The 18,743-nt window shown below is 40.2% G+C and overlaps 1 protein-coding gene across 1 annotated transcript in view; it reads left to right on the plus strand.

The window, feature by feature from the left end:
* Window positions 1-677: 677 nt before the first annotated feature.
* Window positions 678-18,743, plus strand: part of ZBTB16 (zinc finger and BTB domain containing 16) — an 80,876-nt gene continuing 62,810 nt past the window's right edge. Inside the window, exons 1-2 of the mRNA XM_018571897.1 lie at window positions 678-877; window positions 9,186-10,489. Of these exons, the coding sequence (XP_018427399.1) occupies window positions 9,258-10,489 (1,232 nt within the window). The 5' untranslated portion in view covers window positions 678-877; window positions 9,186-9,257. The remainder of the gene's footprint in view (window positions 878-9,185; window positions 10,490-18,743) is intronic.

The following is an 18,743-nucleotide window of genomic DNA, read 5'->3' on the forward strand; positions in this document are numbered from 1 at the left end:
AGGAGTTGTTCGCGTGTGTTCGGCTTTATGTATACACGCTGATCCGCTCTAAACATAAAAAACAATGCACTTTAATGTGCATTGTTCAGACATTTGTGGCGGCGCGTACCGTGTTTCATGCCACGCTTCCTGCTAAATAATACAAGTACGATTTTATGGTGGATTCCGCACGTTTGCTGCTATAGTAATAGCCGCAAACAAGCGGAATCCATGAAGTTGTAACGATTTTAGTGTTTGCGTGCGGTTTGATCTTCCGCACGGAAAACCGCGCGGGAAACGCAAATGCTATACGTGAGTGGAGGCTGAACTTCTGACAAGATCAACAGGTTTAATTTTTCAAAACTCATCAAACAGATGAGTTTTGAAAATAAAATGTTTCCAATGAAATATCAATCACACCAAAAGGAAGTCAATAAGAAGAGTGCATGGTTTGGGGGTTTCATATACTTTAAATGCCCCAGGTCCAGCGCCCGCACCTTAATGACAGGTGCATGACATGAGAAGCAGCCCAGCTACAGCGTCCGCACAACTCCTGACTCCTCCCACCACCGCACGGACCCGCCCCCTACCCACCTGCACGGCACCAGCCACCCGCTCCCTCCAGAACTAACGGGACCCGAACAGCTCCGCTCCTGCCAGCACTAAACATGGCGGCAGGGCCGATCCAGCATGGGAGGGAGGGAGAGAGGCATGTGTTCCAGGAGCCGGGCCTGACGTCACCGACTGTGTTGATTTGCTAACCTTAAAGGACAGAGGAGTTAGTGAGCATGAGAGCGGGCACTGCGAACTGCTGGATCAGGCTGCTGCTTTAACAGCACCATCTCCACTCACCTACATGCCTGCGGAGAGGGACGGGGAACACAGCACCCCATCACAGGTGAGTGCGGACACCCCACAAACCGACATTAGAAATAATTTAAAAAAAAAGTGCTTTGCTTCCAGCAACTTCACATTGTTGGGCAGTGATTGGCTTTTGTGTGAGCTGCGGGAGGACGGAGGGGGTGCACCCCCTGATCGTCAGCGTGTGACACCCCCGATATCATGGCGAGGTTCATTCATGGGAAGCCTCCAGGTGTCACCGGCACAAAGTTAATGGACGATCGCGCAGCAACTTGATCGGGAGACAGATCGCTTCTCCCCAGCACTTTGCATGAGCAAAACTTACCATCGACCAGACAGCGCCTGTCTGCTTAACTTCAGCATACGGATTCCTGTATAGCACCGGCTCCGCTTAATAACGATCGTTACCCGCTAAGCATCCCCCTCCTGCTCAGCATGCACCGTGCATCCCTTCATTCATAGGCATAGTATGGCGAATATTATGGTTGATTAATGCAGGTGAGTGGCGTTCTCGGCTTAGGTATGGGCTCGGAATACTAATGTGTGATGATCCATTGTTTGGCAGATAAATGTGAGATATTCCAATGCATATGAGCAGCAGTCTGGCCACTGTTCTCCCTGCGCATCCAGACGCTGGGCTCCCATTTCCATTCCTCCTGCCTGCTCTACCATTGGAGGGGGGCAGTGAAATGTGGCATGCATAATTATGACTTGTTTATGTCTGCCAAACACAAAAGTGGAAAATATGTAGACAGGGCTAAAAAACATATGAGGGGGGCAGCCATAGGGAAACAGTACCCAACAACTGCACTTGTATGGAAAATAGTACTTGATCTGTAGAAGATCGTGCCATCAATATAGTCCATTCCCTCCCCTGTCTGTCTTTTGTATTCATCTGTTGAATTTTAGCCTATTCTTGTCTGGTGATTCATTTGAGCCTTTGTTCCTCAGTGGGTTTTTTTTTGCCTATATCTTCCACTTTCCATCACTTCTATTTCACTGTATTACTAAGCCCCATTTGGTTATTTTGTTGTTGTTGTTAATCAACTCATTATAGGCTTTGATTACCTATTTTTTTATTTCCATTGCCCAGATCATTTCTCTGGCTCCAGAGATCAGTTTTAGTTCTGAGCTGTGTGATCTATTTTTTTTAATGTTGCTTTCTACTTGTTCAGAAGCTGTCTCTTGTATTTGTGCAAGTTGACCAGCAAGCCAGCAGCAGGCTTAGATTTTAGCTGTGGATGCTGGAGCTACTTAATATTCAAATATTCATTTCTTGTTGTAGCCAGACAGGTCTGAAAAAAAAGCATTCTGAGCCACTGTTGTGTGTGAAGTAGAAGCAGCTTATGTGACAGCGCAGGATTTACTTTTTTTTTTTTTTTCTTCTGGTTTAATGTTAACAGATTTGTAAGTTTTTGATTCTGGACCAGTGTCGTCCTGTCTCTTTTTGTCTTGCCTTCCTTGGCATTGAAGGGTTAACCACCCAGTCCTCTAATCTCTGTGTCATTAATGCTGACTGCTAACATTGATGTTTCTTCTTCTTCTTTTTTTTGTGTGTGTGTGGAATCAACATGTATGATTTTCCCAAAACTAGGATTTAAAGGGAGCTGAGCCATGGCAATACACAACTGATAAAGGACATGTAATAGTTGACTAACCCTTGCAAGTCGTCAAAAGAAGCCCTGTCAATGGGTGTCTTCCCCCCTTAGTTAAAGAAAAACAAACTGTTTCAAGTTTAAAAAAAAATCAGTTTCTCAGCAGAGTTGTATTATCCTGGTATCTTATTTTTGGAAGGTGGAAGCTCTAATGCTTTGGTAGCTTCATCATAGTATTTGAAGTATAGAATAATAAGATAGCAGAAATAGAATTCATTTATGGATGGAACTGAACTGTAGCCCATATTTTAACACTTCATAAATTATGTGTAACACTGTTTCTTTTTTTCCCCTTCTCCCCTCTTCATGCTGTTTTAAAGCTGGCACTGCAGACAGCTTCTTTTTACAATCGGTGATCAATTACCTTGTATTATCTCATACACTGATGGATAAGCAATGCAGGTGTTTACTTTTAAAGCCATGTCAAGGTATTTTTTTTTTAAAGTGCCAGATGAATTATTTGCTTTTTGTTTTTCCTTGAGTGACATCACAGAGAAGAGCGAAGGTTTATTTGTGGCTTTGTACAGGTCTGTTTTTTATCCCTGTGACCCTCACACTGTATAACTGGCTTCTACTTTGCAACAGACAAAAACATTCCTGCGTTAGCCCACACAATAGGACTAGCCGCTATTGTGGGGATCTGTTTTCTTAACCCTTTTATCCTGACTTGAGTTTTGTTGCCATTATTGATATATGTGTTGTTTTACTCTATCCTAGATGTCTCCAGCAGCCTGTAGGGGGGTGATGTAGTTTTTGTTTAATAAAAATGACCTGTAGGAATGCTGGCTAAGTTGAGATGCAATAAATTCCCTGGCTGATCTAGGAGTAAGGGGACATAAGGCTGAAGAATTACTATTTCTTTCTTGTCTTGCAAACATAAATAACTCGACTTTTGTTGCCTGATGTGCGGCTTGACTTTAAAAGCTGGAATCTAGAAAGTAATCACATTTTTTTTTCTCCCCAAGAATGTATTTTTGTAGAGCTTTAGGCTTTCATCAAATAAGCAGCAGGTGAATGCCACAGTTAGTATGGCTGCTTAGAATTGATGACAAGTTGAATAGCTTGCTTGGTGCATAACTTTGCAATGAATACGGTTGCATGTTGGTCTTTAAGGTTTGGATTGGGCTGTTGACTATCAAAGCTGATCATGCTAACAGACTTCTATACGTCAGTTAGTTTTTATGCTGTTAAACGTATGGAATCATAGTGTAGGCAGGTCTTGTGTATGCCAAACGTTTCAAGAAAAACGTTTTAATTTTGGCAGTTTTTGTTTTAGTTATGTTGCAGCCAAGCTGGTTAGTGCTCAGGTTTGAAGATTTCAGTTTTGGAGCTTCTGCAATGTACAGAGCCCAATATTGGAGTCACCACTGAACCAGACCTGTCATTTCTCTTGCTGTCATAAGGGGGCGCTGTGCTATGTTTTACCTCTAGCAAGTTCTGCTACTCGTAGAAGGCACTGTATTTAAAACCGTCCTGGCAATAGGAGCCGGGTAGCCAACAGAAGACTTGGTGTTGTAATGGCAAAGGATGCACATCTTGCCTTGCTCCTAAAGATCACACAGGTTTTTATATTTTGCTGACCTTAATAATACATTTGTTATGTCTGTCCTTCTACGGAAAGAAAATGGCTATTAACTCAAGTCAGCAACTGAGTTGTTTGGTTAGTGCTGTGGTATTGCATTAGCTGATGTGTTTGTCTGTCATATCTAGTTCAACTTTTTCTTGAAACTCAGTGCTATTGCCAATTTAAATCCAGGCAATAGCTACTGAGTTAATCTATTGATGGGAAATGAAGCTGTGAAGCCTTTTATTCTCCTTGTCCCTTTTTAGGTGTTTTTAAACAGTGCATGTCTTTAGTAATACAGTTGCGTATAGAAAAATATTTAGATATGGAAGAGTTAAACATCCTTATAAGTAATGTATATTGTCGGGTTTTATTGTTCAGGAAGTTTTCAGAACAACATACACTTGGTAATGTCTTCTCTTTAACCCTTAAATGTTCAGAGTGCATCCCTGACAAATCAGAGGGTGTCCATGGTGTATATTGTATTACAGAGCATGGAGTTGGGGAGCTGTCCTGTGTGATTATATAATGCACACGGGAGGTAGACCCCTTTTTCTTAGGTGAAGATACAACAATAGGCTTAATGTAAGGACTTTACGCTTTTGTTTCACAAACCTCAATTCTCACTATTAGCCTAAGTCTGACAAGTACAATAAAGCATCCTTGCAGGCTGCATGTTCTTTTGTTACCCGTTAAAGCAAACCTGTGTTTATGGCTGTAGCTAGTTTGTGTTAGTTGCGCACAAAAATAAATACCCACCCTTGTGTTATTTTATCTACTTGGTGGGTTTAGATAATTTATGGTTGAGAGTGACAGAAAGGAAAGATTTCGGTTATGTATATGTTATCATTGGGGGTTTATTTTGATGGCTTTTGGTTGTATAGCATCAGAAGATAGTATTTTGATACCGGAATACTGGATGCTGTGTCGTTTAGGCATTTTTTTTATGTCTTCTTACTGGTCTTTTATAATGCTTTATCTTGAATGTTGAAGGAGAGTTCTGATTTTAGAATTTGATAGCCATGAGATGTTGTCTATGCTGCAAACAGTTTCTTTATATATGTTGGACCTTACCTGTGGTCCAATGTGTAAAATTGATTTAGAAAGGGACCTCGAGGTGGGGGGGAAAAAAAAGCAAAATGTAATAAACTATGTATTGTCTCCATCTGTAAGGTATAGCTAAATAACTGTTTTCCGGAGGAAATGCGATTCTACGACCACGCAGTTTGCAGCACAATCTATACCCAACTATAAAATAGAAGTGGCGTAATGCATGTTTGGGACAGTATAAGATTGCTTATGAATGATCTATATGTACCTTTTTTTTATTTTTTATTTATAAATGCTGAACTACTGTAGGAAATTGCCAGTATTTCCATGATCCTTGTAGAGCGTATATCTAGTTTAATGTATTTTATCAAGGTCATTGGGGATAAGAACTGCTTCCAAAATCCAACAAAGTTTGGGACTCCAAACTTTGCATTTGGGTATTTAAAATCTGTGTCCAGAATAATATAATAATCTCACCTTTTGACCATGTTGAATGGTTGTCTATGGTGTTAAGTAGACCAACTTTGAGTAGTCTCTATGTAGCGTATTGGCTGAAATGTTGGAGGTTTTACCTTGGTTCAGCAATGGCAGAATTAGTTTTACACAAAAAACAAAACTTATTTTTGTGTGACTCCTATATTGGTGTGAGCTTCCCTTCTTCTTTTTTTTTTTTTTAACCTGAAAAATTTGCTTTAACGGGACAGAGTTGGCCATTACTGATCTCCGATTCTGCAAAATATTGTCTTTCTGTCATTTTGATCCCTTGACTTCAATGCTTTCATTGTCATTTGTCAGAACAAGTATGTAGATAAGGAGCTCTGTCTTAATTTTGCATGCAAATTAGCGAATTGACAGTTACTGAAGTCAGGGAACTGGCATGATGGGTGATTAGTAATTTTAAATGGGGATAAGCAGTGCTGGTCCCTGTCACAGGTTTGCTTTGAGTCCTGGTAGGAGTCTCATTACACAAACTACACTGATAGAAAGATGATTTCTGATTGGCAGTTTAACACATTACTGCTGTTTGCACCGGTATTAAATAAGCCCCTACAGATGAAAGGCTCAGTGGATTAAATCAGTCTCTGCTAGCAACCTGCAATGATGGGGAGTCCATTTATTTTGTGTAGAATAAAGCATTCCAAACTACGCTAACAAAAATAAACACTCATCAACAGACCCCACAGGAATTTTCTGATAGTGAAAGAATAATACCCCAAACATTTCCAATATATACTCCAATGAAACGTTTTTTCTTTTCGCAAGTGTTTTTAAATGTTTTAAAAAATGCAGCCAGTGCTACATTGCAATCCTCTATGCTATAAAAAAAAATGGTCCTGTTAGATTACATAATTTACAAAAGTCTTTGGACCTGGCACATGTAGGAAGTTCTCATTCATAAATGACACATCACTGTGTGAATGTAAATGAGGGGTAACAGGTAATGTGATTTGAAGCCTTTTGTGAGCACTGCCATAGATTTATATAGGAGATGAAAATGATACATGCAGGATTTTTTAGTTCACATGGCATCCAGTCCAACACAATCTTGTGAATAAGCTTTGTCGCAAATATCGCTTTTTTTTTACCCAGGCAATATGATAGAATTGGGGGGAAAAAAAAGTAACTGGTAAAGCTGCCAGCTTTACCAGTTACTTTTTAATAGACATTGTCTATTATTAGCCTAAAATTTACTGTGGTTAGGCCTGGTTCACATTTAGCAGTAAGAAAAGCGCTTTTAAATGCCTGACACAAGAAATTCCATAATTTTCAATGGCCCCTGTTCACACCTGAGCAGCAAAACGCTAATCGCAGAAAAAAAGCACAATGAAAAGGCACGGCAGAAGCATGTTGCACATTTTCATGCTGGTTTGTATGCTGACTGCAATGTTTCATGAGCTGTCAGTCAAAACGCATGTCTTCATGTGTTTTTTCACATGCCTAAAAAGTGCAAAAACGCATGCTGAACCCGCACGTGCAAATGCGCAAAAACGATGCTGCCTTGGTGTGAACGGGGCCTTACTGTACACATTTTACAGTTGGCGTATATAGATGGTAATTGTAAAAACTGCGTTATCAGTGCTGAATACTTGCTTGTATCTGGCTACGTTTCATTTTGTTAACCTCCCTAAAATGTAAAGGATTTGGTCACTGGCCTAAAAAAAGGGAGACATTCCTTCTCAATCATTTGTTATATCGCTAATGAAGACATTACACATCATTGCTCCCATCACAAATCCCTGTGGAACTCCACTTGCTAACCTCTCCTTCCTGTGAATCTGTTGCATCTACCAGAACTCCCCAACCCCTGTCCTTCAACACATTTTATGTCTGCTGTACTATCTTCAAATTCTATCATGTGACACTGACTCTAAGGTCAGACTTCACAGAGCTTAACTAGGGTTTCTTTTTGAACATGCTTGTCTTGGAAAGAGAAAATGACCATTTCAGATTACATAGTGACTCTGAATTGAGGAGGATAATGGGAAATTTGCAGCAGGTCTGTCAACCATACCAAATAGCACATGTTAACACACTTCGCATAAACCTTAACATATATCTAATGCCTAAAGTCCCCCCACCCATTTTGGATGGAGTACTGTATGGCTTCCCCCCCCCCCCCCTTTTTTAAATAATTTTCCATCTGTGTTTCATTGGGGAGGTTTACCTTCATTTACTGCCCTGCAGACAAATTGAGAAGTGGGGGCAAATCTCTCCACAAATACCATCTTACACAGTTGTCATTGAAAAGTGTCCCCATTGAAAGATGTCCCTTCTGTTCCTGTGGCAACTCAAAATTCTGTTCTCTATATTAAGTCAGTGGCCACCAGTGATTTTCTTAACGAGGAAATGGAATGCAATTCTAAACCTGCCAGAGGTCTCTAACCACTCGCCACATTATCCAACTTTAAAAGAAAGTTTGGGCTTTAGATACTTTAAAGTTATTAAAGTTCATTTGATGCTACCATGTGTATCACGACAATGCTATCAAGCTTCAAAACTGGTGGTAAATAAGTATGTTTTATTTTTTTTAAATGTAACTTTTTGTGATGCAGTATGGGTTACAACACCCTGTTACAGCAGCATGCTAGAGAGTCGGACCACTGCTCAACATGGAGCATGGTGGACTTCGTCTGCCACTGTCTGACAGACTTCTGCCCAGTGCTCCAATCAGTAGTGATCATGCTTTCTGAGCAGCTGGACTGCTGGAGACCTGGTCCACTGCACACAAAAAACAAAACAAAAAAAACATTCTTATATATGCATCCTGACTGCATTAAAGTAATATAAAATCTTAATTTTGTCTTATTTTTTTTTTTTAATATATACATGCATGCATGCATACATACATACATACATACATACATACATACATACACCTTTTAACAAGTTTGTATGAAGACCCCATTATCTAGGCAGATATAACAATTCATTAAATTGAGAATATCCTGTCTTATTTTAGAGTATGGTCACTGTGCGAGCAAGAACCTTGGTGGAACCTGGGTTGTAGAAATTTGGATGTAAATTGTCATATGCTGATTGCCTAGTAATGGCAAAGTACAAAGCCTATTAAACGTGAGCAACTCTTAACGAGCAGCCGGGCTGTCAAAACATGGGAACCGTCATATGTCATTTCAAGTGATATTTTAGTTCTGGGAGGATCATGTCAGGCTGAAGGAGGTGCTACCTTCTTGCATATCTTGGTGACTTGACTTTCAGTTGCTGACCTTTTCTGCAGTCATTTCCAAGGTATTTAACATGTATTACTGGAGGCTCCTATTTAGGAGTAATGACTAGATTGCTTGGCTTTATAATGTCCATAAGAGGCAGATAGCAACTCTGGAAGATCTCTCTGGTCTGCAGTACCAGATAGCTGAAAAGGTTCAGGTGTGTGTGTGTGTATATCTGTGTGATATAATGTGTTTTGTATATTCTCTAATGATCATTTAAGGTATTTGTTAATGTAAACTATGGAATAACCTTCTTAAAATCAAATGTTCTAACTTTTTAAATGTAAGAAAAAAAAATTAAAGCAATCTTTTTTTATTATAAAAAAAATCTCTTGATTATTCCAACAGGTCATCTGGTTCCAGTGTTCAGCCCTCCAGAAGAAGAAACAAACATACTAATGACTAGACCCCCGGAGCAGTATGGATTTGACTAATATGGGTATGATACAGCTGCAAAACCCCAATCACCCCACGGGCCTTCTCCTGAAAGCCAACCAAATGCGGTTGGCTGGGACTCTCTGTGATGTGGTGATTATGGTGGATACTCAAGAGTTTCATGCCCATAGGACAGTATTGGCTTGTACTAGTAAGATGTTTGAAATCCTTTTCCACCGTAGCAGCCAACATTACACTTTGGACTTTCTGTCGCCAAAGACTTTTCAACAGATTCTGGAGTATGCTTACACTGCCACTCTGCAAGCTAAGGTGGAAGATTTGGATGATCTCCTGTATGCTGCAGAAATTCTAGAAATAGAGTATTTAGAGGAGCAGTGTCTGAAGATCTTAGAAACCATACAAGCTTCAGAAGAGAATGATGGTGAACTTGGTACAGGTGAGAAGGCCATGGATGATGAAGAAGACAGAAAATCAAGATATATAAAAAATATGTTAAACAACGCAAAGCATTCCAGTGAAGAGAGTGGTTATTCCAGTATGGGTAATCAAAGTCTGGTGGATCAAAGTCCATCAGTGTCAACGTCTTATGGACTTTCGGGCATGAGCCCAACCAAGACTGCTGTGGATAGTTTAATGACTATTGGCCAGTCATTGCTTCAAGGAGCACTGCAACAAAATGCACTAGATTTGCACTCCACAAGCAGACTTCAAAGTCTGTCTGAGGTGAAAACAGAAGTCATGCAGGTGGATGAGGTGTCTAACCAAGATAGCCCAACAGCAGAAACCAGTGGATCTGGTGGGGACAAGTCTGATGATAAAAGCAAGGAGAGCCCAGGAACCCCAACCCGCAGTAGTGTTATCACAAGTGCTCGAGATCTTACCTTTAATCGTGATGAGACTGCTCCAGAACAAGCTCTTGAGTTAGGTCAGGGTTTCAGTCTCGGGCAAGAGCATGCCCTCTCCCATGCCGAGAAACAGCTTAGCGTGTACTCCGTCCTCCCAAATCGTAAGGGGGAGACTATGATTAGTGTGCCAACATCCATGGCCTCTGCTCTTCACATGCAGCCAGCCCTGGCTGTGTCAATGGACTTCAGTACTTATGGTGGACTTCTACCGCAAGGCTTCATTCAGCGAGAGCTCTTCAGCAAATTAGGTGAAATTGCAGCGGGGATGAAGCATGACGGTAGAAACATCGGTGAACGCTGCAGTGTGTGTGGTGCGAACCTCCCAGACAATGAATCTGTAGAACATCACAGGTAAGAATATTTATTAAGTCTATTAAAATAATTCAAAAGTTATTTAACTTGGTAAATTCGTCAAACACTCTTTTTTCCCAGGAAATGGGGAAAGAGTTATAACCTCAGGTTATTACTGTGTTTCTCTTTTCTGTGCCAGTGACAACCGCTACTGTCATTTCTTGTGATAGGGGCAGGAAGTAGTGTGAAATCTGCCCAGTTAGGTCACAGATGGCAAAAAAAAAACTTGATATGAGTATTTAATCCTCCCAAGTCTCTCTAAAGCTAAAATAAAATAGTTTGGGCTTGATTGTGGCTTAAAGTATATCTATAGCTGAAAAGTGTGGTGTGTGTTTTGTCCTGGTGACCATTATCCCCGATACAGAGAGTGATGGCAAAACCAGAATTTGACAGTTGTCCCCAAAACAGGAAGTGGGGGTAAATCTTTAGTGTGGCCAACTAAGAGGGTATTTCCAACTATTTTCTCACTTCCTGTTGGAAAATAAGCTGGCAGGGTTTATTTACTTCCTTACCCTTATCTTAAACTAAAAAAAAATGTTTTTTGACTATACACAATACTATAGTTTATGTTTTTAAAGCTGGAACCCATGTAAAAAAAAAAAAAAAGACTAAATGCAAAATCCATGTATATTCTTACTTGATTACAGTTATCCTTTACGTATTTGTTCCAAATCTGTGAACTAACCCAGCAAAAAACAACTCCTGTACTTTGCCTCTCAGCAGTAGCTTCCTGTGATAAAGACCAGTTACTGCTGCCAACTTGCCTTGTACAAGGTGACTGGTCTGTGCGCCCCTTTCTTGTTGTTTCCTTCAGGCAGCCTGCATTGGTTGGACCTGCTGGGTTCAGCTGACAACTTTGCTCTCTACATGGACTATGTGCAGTAAAGTAATGATCCAAACAAATAATTAAACAGAGCTTAAATGGCAGCCCAGAATCCCCATCAAAACCCTGTTTAATAATTTGTATGGATGAAGTAATAACTATTTAGGGGTGTGGTACTTAGGATACTGTATTTTATGCAGTTTCCCCACTCTTTCCATAATGCATTTCAGTAATGTTAATGCTACTTATTATGAGATTGTATTTGGGCTTGCACTTAGTGCACCCAGTGGATTTATATCCTTTGTGGCCGTTAAATAATAGATTTAAATGAAGTTTGTGCCCGGAGTTCATCTTTAAAGTTTAAAAGTTTACGCTTGACTACTATATATATGTGTGTGTGTATATATACGCTTGAAAAAAGAGTAAATGGCTTGATGTTGGGTACCATTTTTTTTATTCCCACACATGAGCTATACATAGTGCCAGATCTAGTATTAACACATCTTTTGTACAGTACAAAGTGTCACAACCGAGATAAACTGAACAAACTTCCAGGTCTTAATCATAGGGAGCTGGGAACTGTAAAAGGACACAATGTACTAGTTATACACAGTATCTTGGTCATTTCATGAAGGTTAATCATCACATAATGCTGAAGACCGTGCATAATGAGGTGAAGCTGGGCGTGGGTTGGTAGAGCAGCCTTGCCACATGCGTGAGGTGTGGTGTTCTAGTGTGTAACATTTTGTACTTTTTGTTTCCCAGTTATTAAAGCTACAGTACATCAGCTAGACATTTGTGGGTGTGTGTTCCTTCAATTAATGTAGAGTGATGATACAGAGACTGTATAAATTCAACAATAATAATTATAGGCATGTTGGCAACTACTGACTTGCTGCATTCTTTACATGTTCAAGGATAAAGATCCTATTATAACTAGCAGTGTAGTGCTTCATAAGAAATGACATCAGCTGTGTAATTTGAATAAGTCCACTGTGCTTATGTGCTGGTACAATCTTGCCTTAGAGCTATTTTACTTTTTATAATTATCACTCGTGTTGTCTAAATGTACAGTACATACTCATCAGCTGGCCAGGTACCTCCCATAGCAGGCTGATACTGAGAAACACTGGGAGTAAAAGGACAAAAAAAATCACTGTACAAATGCTAATCTGTCATTCTCTTCAATTTGACAGGGAAAATCTGCTGCCTTCCAAAGACATGACAATCATTGCCAGATCTGGCTAAGGTCTACTGGATCAGACAACTTTTTTTCTTAGTTATGTAGATTGCAAACCTTTTTAACTTATCAGACTTTCATATGTTGTGTTTTTGTTTATGATTCTGGGAGTCCAATACTGGTATATTGTAACAGGTAAATGACAATCTCTCCAAGTGTCTCTAATTTTGGATGACCCCTTAAAGTAGCATTAAACTTTCAAACTTTTCTCAATAATGCATCTTTGATCAAACAATTATACATTGCCCAGCATAGTATTACTTTAAAATTGTGCCCAAGCGCTTAGTCATCTACTCTCAGCTTCGCTTCCCTGAACTTCCTGTTCAGTTCAAGACCACAAGGAATATTGCAGACTCCAGCAACTGTGCATCTACTAGCTTGGAGAAGTAGGGAAGTGGCTTGGCTCACTGTACTTGTGTGTTTGTGGGGACTCACACAGCTCATAGCAAACACGAGCTTGGCACCATAGGACCCTGCAAAGGAAAGGAGCCACTCTAAAACGGGGTATCAGGGCCAGTGCTCAGAGGGCCAGCTGATTTTGCCGGAAACTAAGACTTTAAAATATCAAGAAGCAGCATCCATTGTAAGTGATTTAAATGGCATTAAAACTCTTGGCTTTAATTTCAGTTTAGCACTCGATTCTTCTAGGGATAAGGACTCTCTTCACCCCCATGGGACAGCCAATTGCTAAGCACCAGCACTGTCACGTTGGAGTAAAGGGAGTGAGTCACATGATCTACTACACTCGGAAGTACCAGATATTTCTCTTCGCTCCTGGGAAATAAGATTGTGAAGCTGAGCCTGGGGAAATTTAAGTGAACCTATTAATTTGACTTGCATGGGCTAATCATAGGTTTGCTTTAACCAAACCACTAAAATGAGTCCTTAACTCTTGGCTTTACCTCCCAACAATTGTTAATATACATGTAACCTCATTAAAACCTTGATCTTGTACCTAACCTCATAACACTAACATAACGTTTTAAACTAAACTCACTGTAGCAGTTTTGCTGCTTTATGGTCCAGCAGTGCTGTTGACGTCTCCACTGCAGTCGTTTTTGAGGTTTCTCACTGACTTTAGGGGTTGGATATTCGGTGCAGATGGATGGAACACAGACGTGTGGGATGTCGGTTTACAAGCAACAGTTACCTTTAAGCTTTCCTCCACTGAGCAACTTTTAGTGGATGTGACGGGATGCTATATTAACTGATGAAAAAGTTTCTTTCATTTGCTGCTGTTTTCCTTAAGTGTAAAATGTGTATTCCATCCAAAACTGATATTTACATTTTTGAGATGCATAGAGAAATAAATGGTGCTTACTTGGTGGGACATGCTTTAGTTCCCAACTCTGTTCCAGTCATATTTCAGGGCCCATTTAGTCCTATTTAGTGCCAACACTTTATGCCCCTATTGGACATGCCCTTACACACACCACGGCCAATTATCCTACCCGTATGTCTTTGGAATGTGGAGGAAATTGTAGTACTCCTGAGGAAATACACACACACAAGCTCAAAAGAACCTAAAACAGAATTGTCGGTGAAGACGCAAAACCGACCACAGAGGTTACTGATAGACTGGGACGAGCATGCTCGTCCCAGACGCGTAACCAAGAATGTATTCTTGGTTACAGACCATGTGGACAGGCACTCTATACTAAAGGGGTTAATACCGGTATGCTCTGATCTCTAGAGGATATTTGTTTGTGTACATGAACACTCAAATGCAGATAGTGCCCTGGCCATGATATGAACCGTGGACCTCAATGGTATGGAGCAGATGTGCTAACCACTACGCCGCTGTGCACTTTGTGTTGCAGTGAAGCGCTATAAATGTATTCCTTACCATCCTGTCTTGAAATGTATTGTGATTGTAATTATTATTATTATACAGGATTTATATAGTGCCAACAGTTTGCGCAGCGCTTTACAATGTAGGGCAGACATTACAATCACAATACAATACAAGACAAGATGGTGAGGAGGGCTTGTAATGTCTTCCTTTATATTGCAAAGCGCTGCGCAAACTGTTGGCGCTATATAAATCTTGTATAATAATAATTACAATGCTGTGGAAAATGCTACATGTCGTATTTTTGGTCCATTCTGGTGCATAGGAAGGCCATTTTATTTGAACAAGTTAACACCGCACACCAGACAATATATGCCCACAGTTTCTTTTTAATTCTGCTGTATCACAAATGTAAAAAACCAACAGGAAGATTAAGACCACTTTGTAATGGCCATAAGCAGTCAACATACCTGAAAATTTGAGCACAGAGATTTCAACACTAGAGTCCCCAAATGTGGAGTGATCCAGCTCTTCCCTCATCCACCAGGAACAACCGTTTTGGTGGAACAATCCCAGCTTTTGTTGGGTCAGTTTTCTTCGGTTGCCTTGGTGGCCACTTATAATTGTTTTTATTATTAGTGCTTTTAAGATTTGAATTGTGGGTGAAGTTAAAGTGTTGTGCTTTTCCACCCTCGCTCAGCCCCCGCACAGAAAATGCTGCTTTCTTTGCAAACCTGGTATTGAAAGTAGAAACAAAAAAAAAAATAGTGGTTTTGGAAAGTGTTTCTGCGAAGGGAAGTCTTTTGTCTGTATCAGTAGAAAATGTTAAACTTTTTAAGCTAAGCAGAAAATTTTTTTCCTCTGCATTTTTAAAGCCGCAGCTCTGATGATTTCATGTGATTTGCGTATTTGTGTGCGTTACTAACTCTACATTCTTAGATGTGGAATGAAGAGGTGTTCTCCATGTCACTGTACAGTAGACTACAGTACATTCTTGTGCACTGACTCAGGTTTTCATGTAGCTGTGGTTATGCTACTGTAACTTTGTGTAGGAAGGGTTAAGGAACACCACTTTTTCAGTCAAACAACCTATTCGTAAAGTAACCAACCTGGTAATAGTAATTGGATTTATTATACAAATGAGATTCAAAGTATTCTACCATTTCAATGTGTTAACTTTATACAGGCTTTAAACATGGGCGCTTGGAGTACCTTTTTTATTAGATTCTATTCTTTAAAAAAAAAAAAAATACAAAAAAGGTACAGATATACATAGAACAATATCCCTTCACTTCTGTGGGCGCCCCCCACAGAAGTCCAGTCCCCCAAAAAGCAAGTAAGCAAAGACCACTGCTCAAACATGATTTGCATAATATTAAGCCTTTAAAAATAACAGGTTGGTCACGTATATAGAAGCCAACAAACAGGTAATGAACACCAGTGCAGAAATAAGCCATTCCCAAATTGGTCAGAAAACCGTGGCCAGGGGCTATCAGTAATACAAATAGGCCTGGGGGCCAGGGCTTCCTCGAAAGGCAGATTAAAAAAGGATACAGAAAAGACTAGTGAACAAAAGAAAGAATAGAGAGAAAGGGAGAGAGAAGAAAGTAAGAATAGGGCGAACCGCAATGGGAAGAAGAGGTATTAAGAGGGGGAAAAAAAGAGAGGGAGTGAATCTAGCCAAGATCAAATGTGTACCAGTCTGCACCACTCAAAAATACTTGTATTACTTGGTCAAATAGGAGTGGAAGCGGGATGAGCTGGTAATTGGCATGCCTTTTTATCTCCCCCCGCTGAAAAGTTTATTGTACCCACTTAGTTATTTGTAGAGTGTGGTTTTGTTGCATTGACATGAACTTCACATTTGAATCAAAGCCTAAACGTTTAATCTCTTTATAGTCCTGTACCCCCAGTTGTTAGGATTTGTGACTGATTTTTGCTAGTAAATGCTGCTTCCTTCCCCTCCCTCTTCAGTGGTCTGTGATGACATAGCTGAGTAACAGACACACCCCTCAGCACAAGTGTCTTCATGCAAACTTGTATTGCAGAAAAGGGGGAGTGCCTGACCAGGTCTGTTACGGAGTGCTGGGACTGCACTGTAAGGAATGCACCGTAATATTTAGACACACTGCACAATTTTTCCATGGGGAAAGTGGAGGTTATGTACAATGAGTGCATATTTTTTTCCTGAAACTTCAGTTGGGCTAATAAATATGGGCCGTGCTTGCCATTGTTCTGCACAGCTCCCGATTGGTGGGCTCCTCCAGTTGGGAAAGTTATTTTTTTTTTTATTGCCTCTTGAGTAAACATAGCATTGTTCTGCATCCAGCACTTGTAGTGATGTTCCAGTGCCTATAGAACTTTTATCTGCTAAAACGGCCTAAACCCTGCGCTTGGTGTGCCAATGCCCAATCACTTATCTTCGCCACTCAGGAAAGCTGCCATCAAAAAGGATATTGGGATGCTTCCCTGAGAACTTGTAACAAAACAAAATGACAGCGCCTCTTCTTATTGCAATACCATTTATTTATAAAATAAAAACAAAGCGCAGCTGGCTACTCCCCATAATTGTGGACGATCTGAGCATATAATGTTCACCATTGGACAAACATAGGACACTTGGCCGGGCCGTACAGAAGATGATGGACCACTGAAGGTAGACCAGAGTGTAGCAAAGGCTTGTGTGTTACGGGGGCAATACCCCATTCTTAAGAGCTGCCAACAATCCTATATAAGGATGAAGTTTTTAAAACAAGGAGCTGTTGAACTATGTAAACGAATCTGAGCACATTCAGGCCCTATTTACACTTGCTATGTGTGCATTCGCAAAACACATGACAAACGTGCTTTGCTCGTAGTGCCATTTATTGTTAATGGCATCCCAAATACGGCAAGCAAGACAAATGTTTTTGCTCAATGGCTGCAAGAGCTTCCTTGCCTCATTTTTGTTGCTGATAGGACCACCCATTGAAATGAATGTGACAAATGCACACAAAGCCATGCATGTTCATGTGTATAGTATTGAAGAGTAACTAATAGGCAGAACAATATCTTGTACCCAAACTGTATGCATGTACTAGAACAAGGTACCAAAAACACTACTTCAGATGTGCCTAGAATTTTTTTTTTTTTTAATGCGGATATGCTGTATGTTGATTTTGATAACCTTATTTAATTGCGTTTATCTTTCTGAGAAATCATGTTTTAGATAACTTTGTATTCTCCTGTGGATAGTTTAGCTAAATGTTAGTTCAGCTATTCTGCTGCGCACACAACACAGTTGAAATTATGTCATAAGGCAAACCTGGGGATAGTACTGCCTCTGTGGCTTTTGCAAATAGCTCCAAGGTATATAATGCTGGAAATTGTTTTGTAGCGGGAATGCCTGATTAATGCCAGCAATGGAATGGTCATGTTTATTGGTGGCACCTGGTATCACAGTCTCCATAATGGAAGCCAGTCCCTTGGCCTGGACTCCCTTTTGTGAGGAAGGCCCTGATTAGTTCCCTTCATTCTTTCTCGGCCCTTGGCCTGGCTCAGGAAATGAAGGTTCCCCTCCCAGCTGACCTGAGCTGGGTAACCTTTGCCAGTGCCCTGTCAAAGACTTCTGGGATTTGGGACTGGGCCTCCTATGCTGGAGTGAGGCCGGGAGCACTAATAGGCTAAGATATATGATCAAATAATTTTATATATCAAACTCCTTTTCCACTTGAGTTTTAAGATAAAAAAAATCACAAGACAATTAAGATTTTTTTTAAAAATGTGTTATTTACTGTAATACATATAATCTAATGGTTTTGTACTGACCATGTAACTTTATTATAGCATGTTCCTAATTTTATGTCGAATAGGAAAAAGAAAATATATTATTAAATTGGCACTTAAACCAGTTGAACTCCACTCAATAATGGCCTGGTGCTGTTCTGTAAACAGCTGGCTGCTTATCATCTGGATAAATTAGATCATTTCGATTTTAAGTTTCGTTTTATCAGTAATCAACTTTTAGTTCCCCTCAGTGTATGTTACTACATTGTACTCTTCTTTTTCAGAGTTTAGTTTGGGTATCTCTCCTACAAAGTTTTCATTCATACACCTTCTTTCTCTCACAACTCTCGCACCCCCCCATTCATGCACATATGAATGAAAGAGAAATATGTATCCATCTCGTACAACTTATATATATATATATATTTCACACACCTAGCTACACCACCTAAAGCTCCATCAGCCATACATCTCTCATTCAGCTCGCTCTTCTTTCAGTCATAGCTCGCTCGCTCTTTCATTCATAGCTCGCTCCTTTCATTCACAGCTCGCTCCTTTCATTCACAGCTCGCTCTTTCAGTCATAGCTCGCTCTTTCAGTCATAGCTCGCTCCTTCATTCATATCCCGCCCCTT

The sequence above is a fragment of the Nanorana parkeri genome, unplaced genomic scaffold (genome assembly GCF_000935625.1).
Source record: "Nanorana parkeri isolate BGI_ZX_2015 unplaced genomic scaffold, ASM93562v1 scaffold1861, whole genome shotgun sequence".
NCBI lineage: Eukaryota > Metazoa > Chordata > Amphibia > Anura > Dicroglossidae > Nanorana > Nanorana parkeri.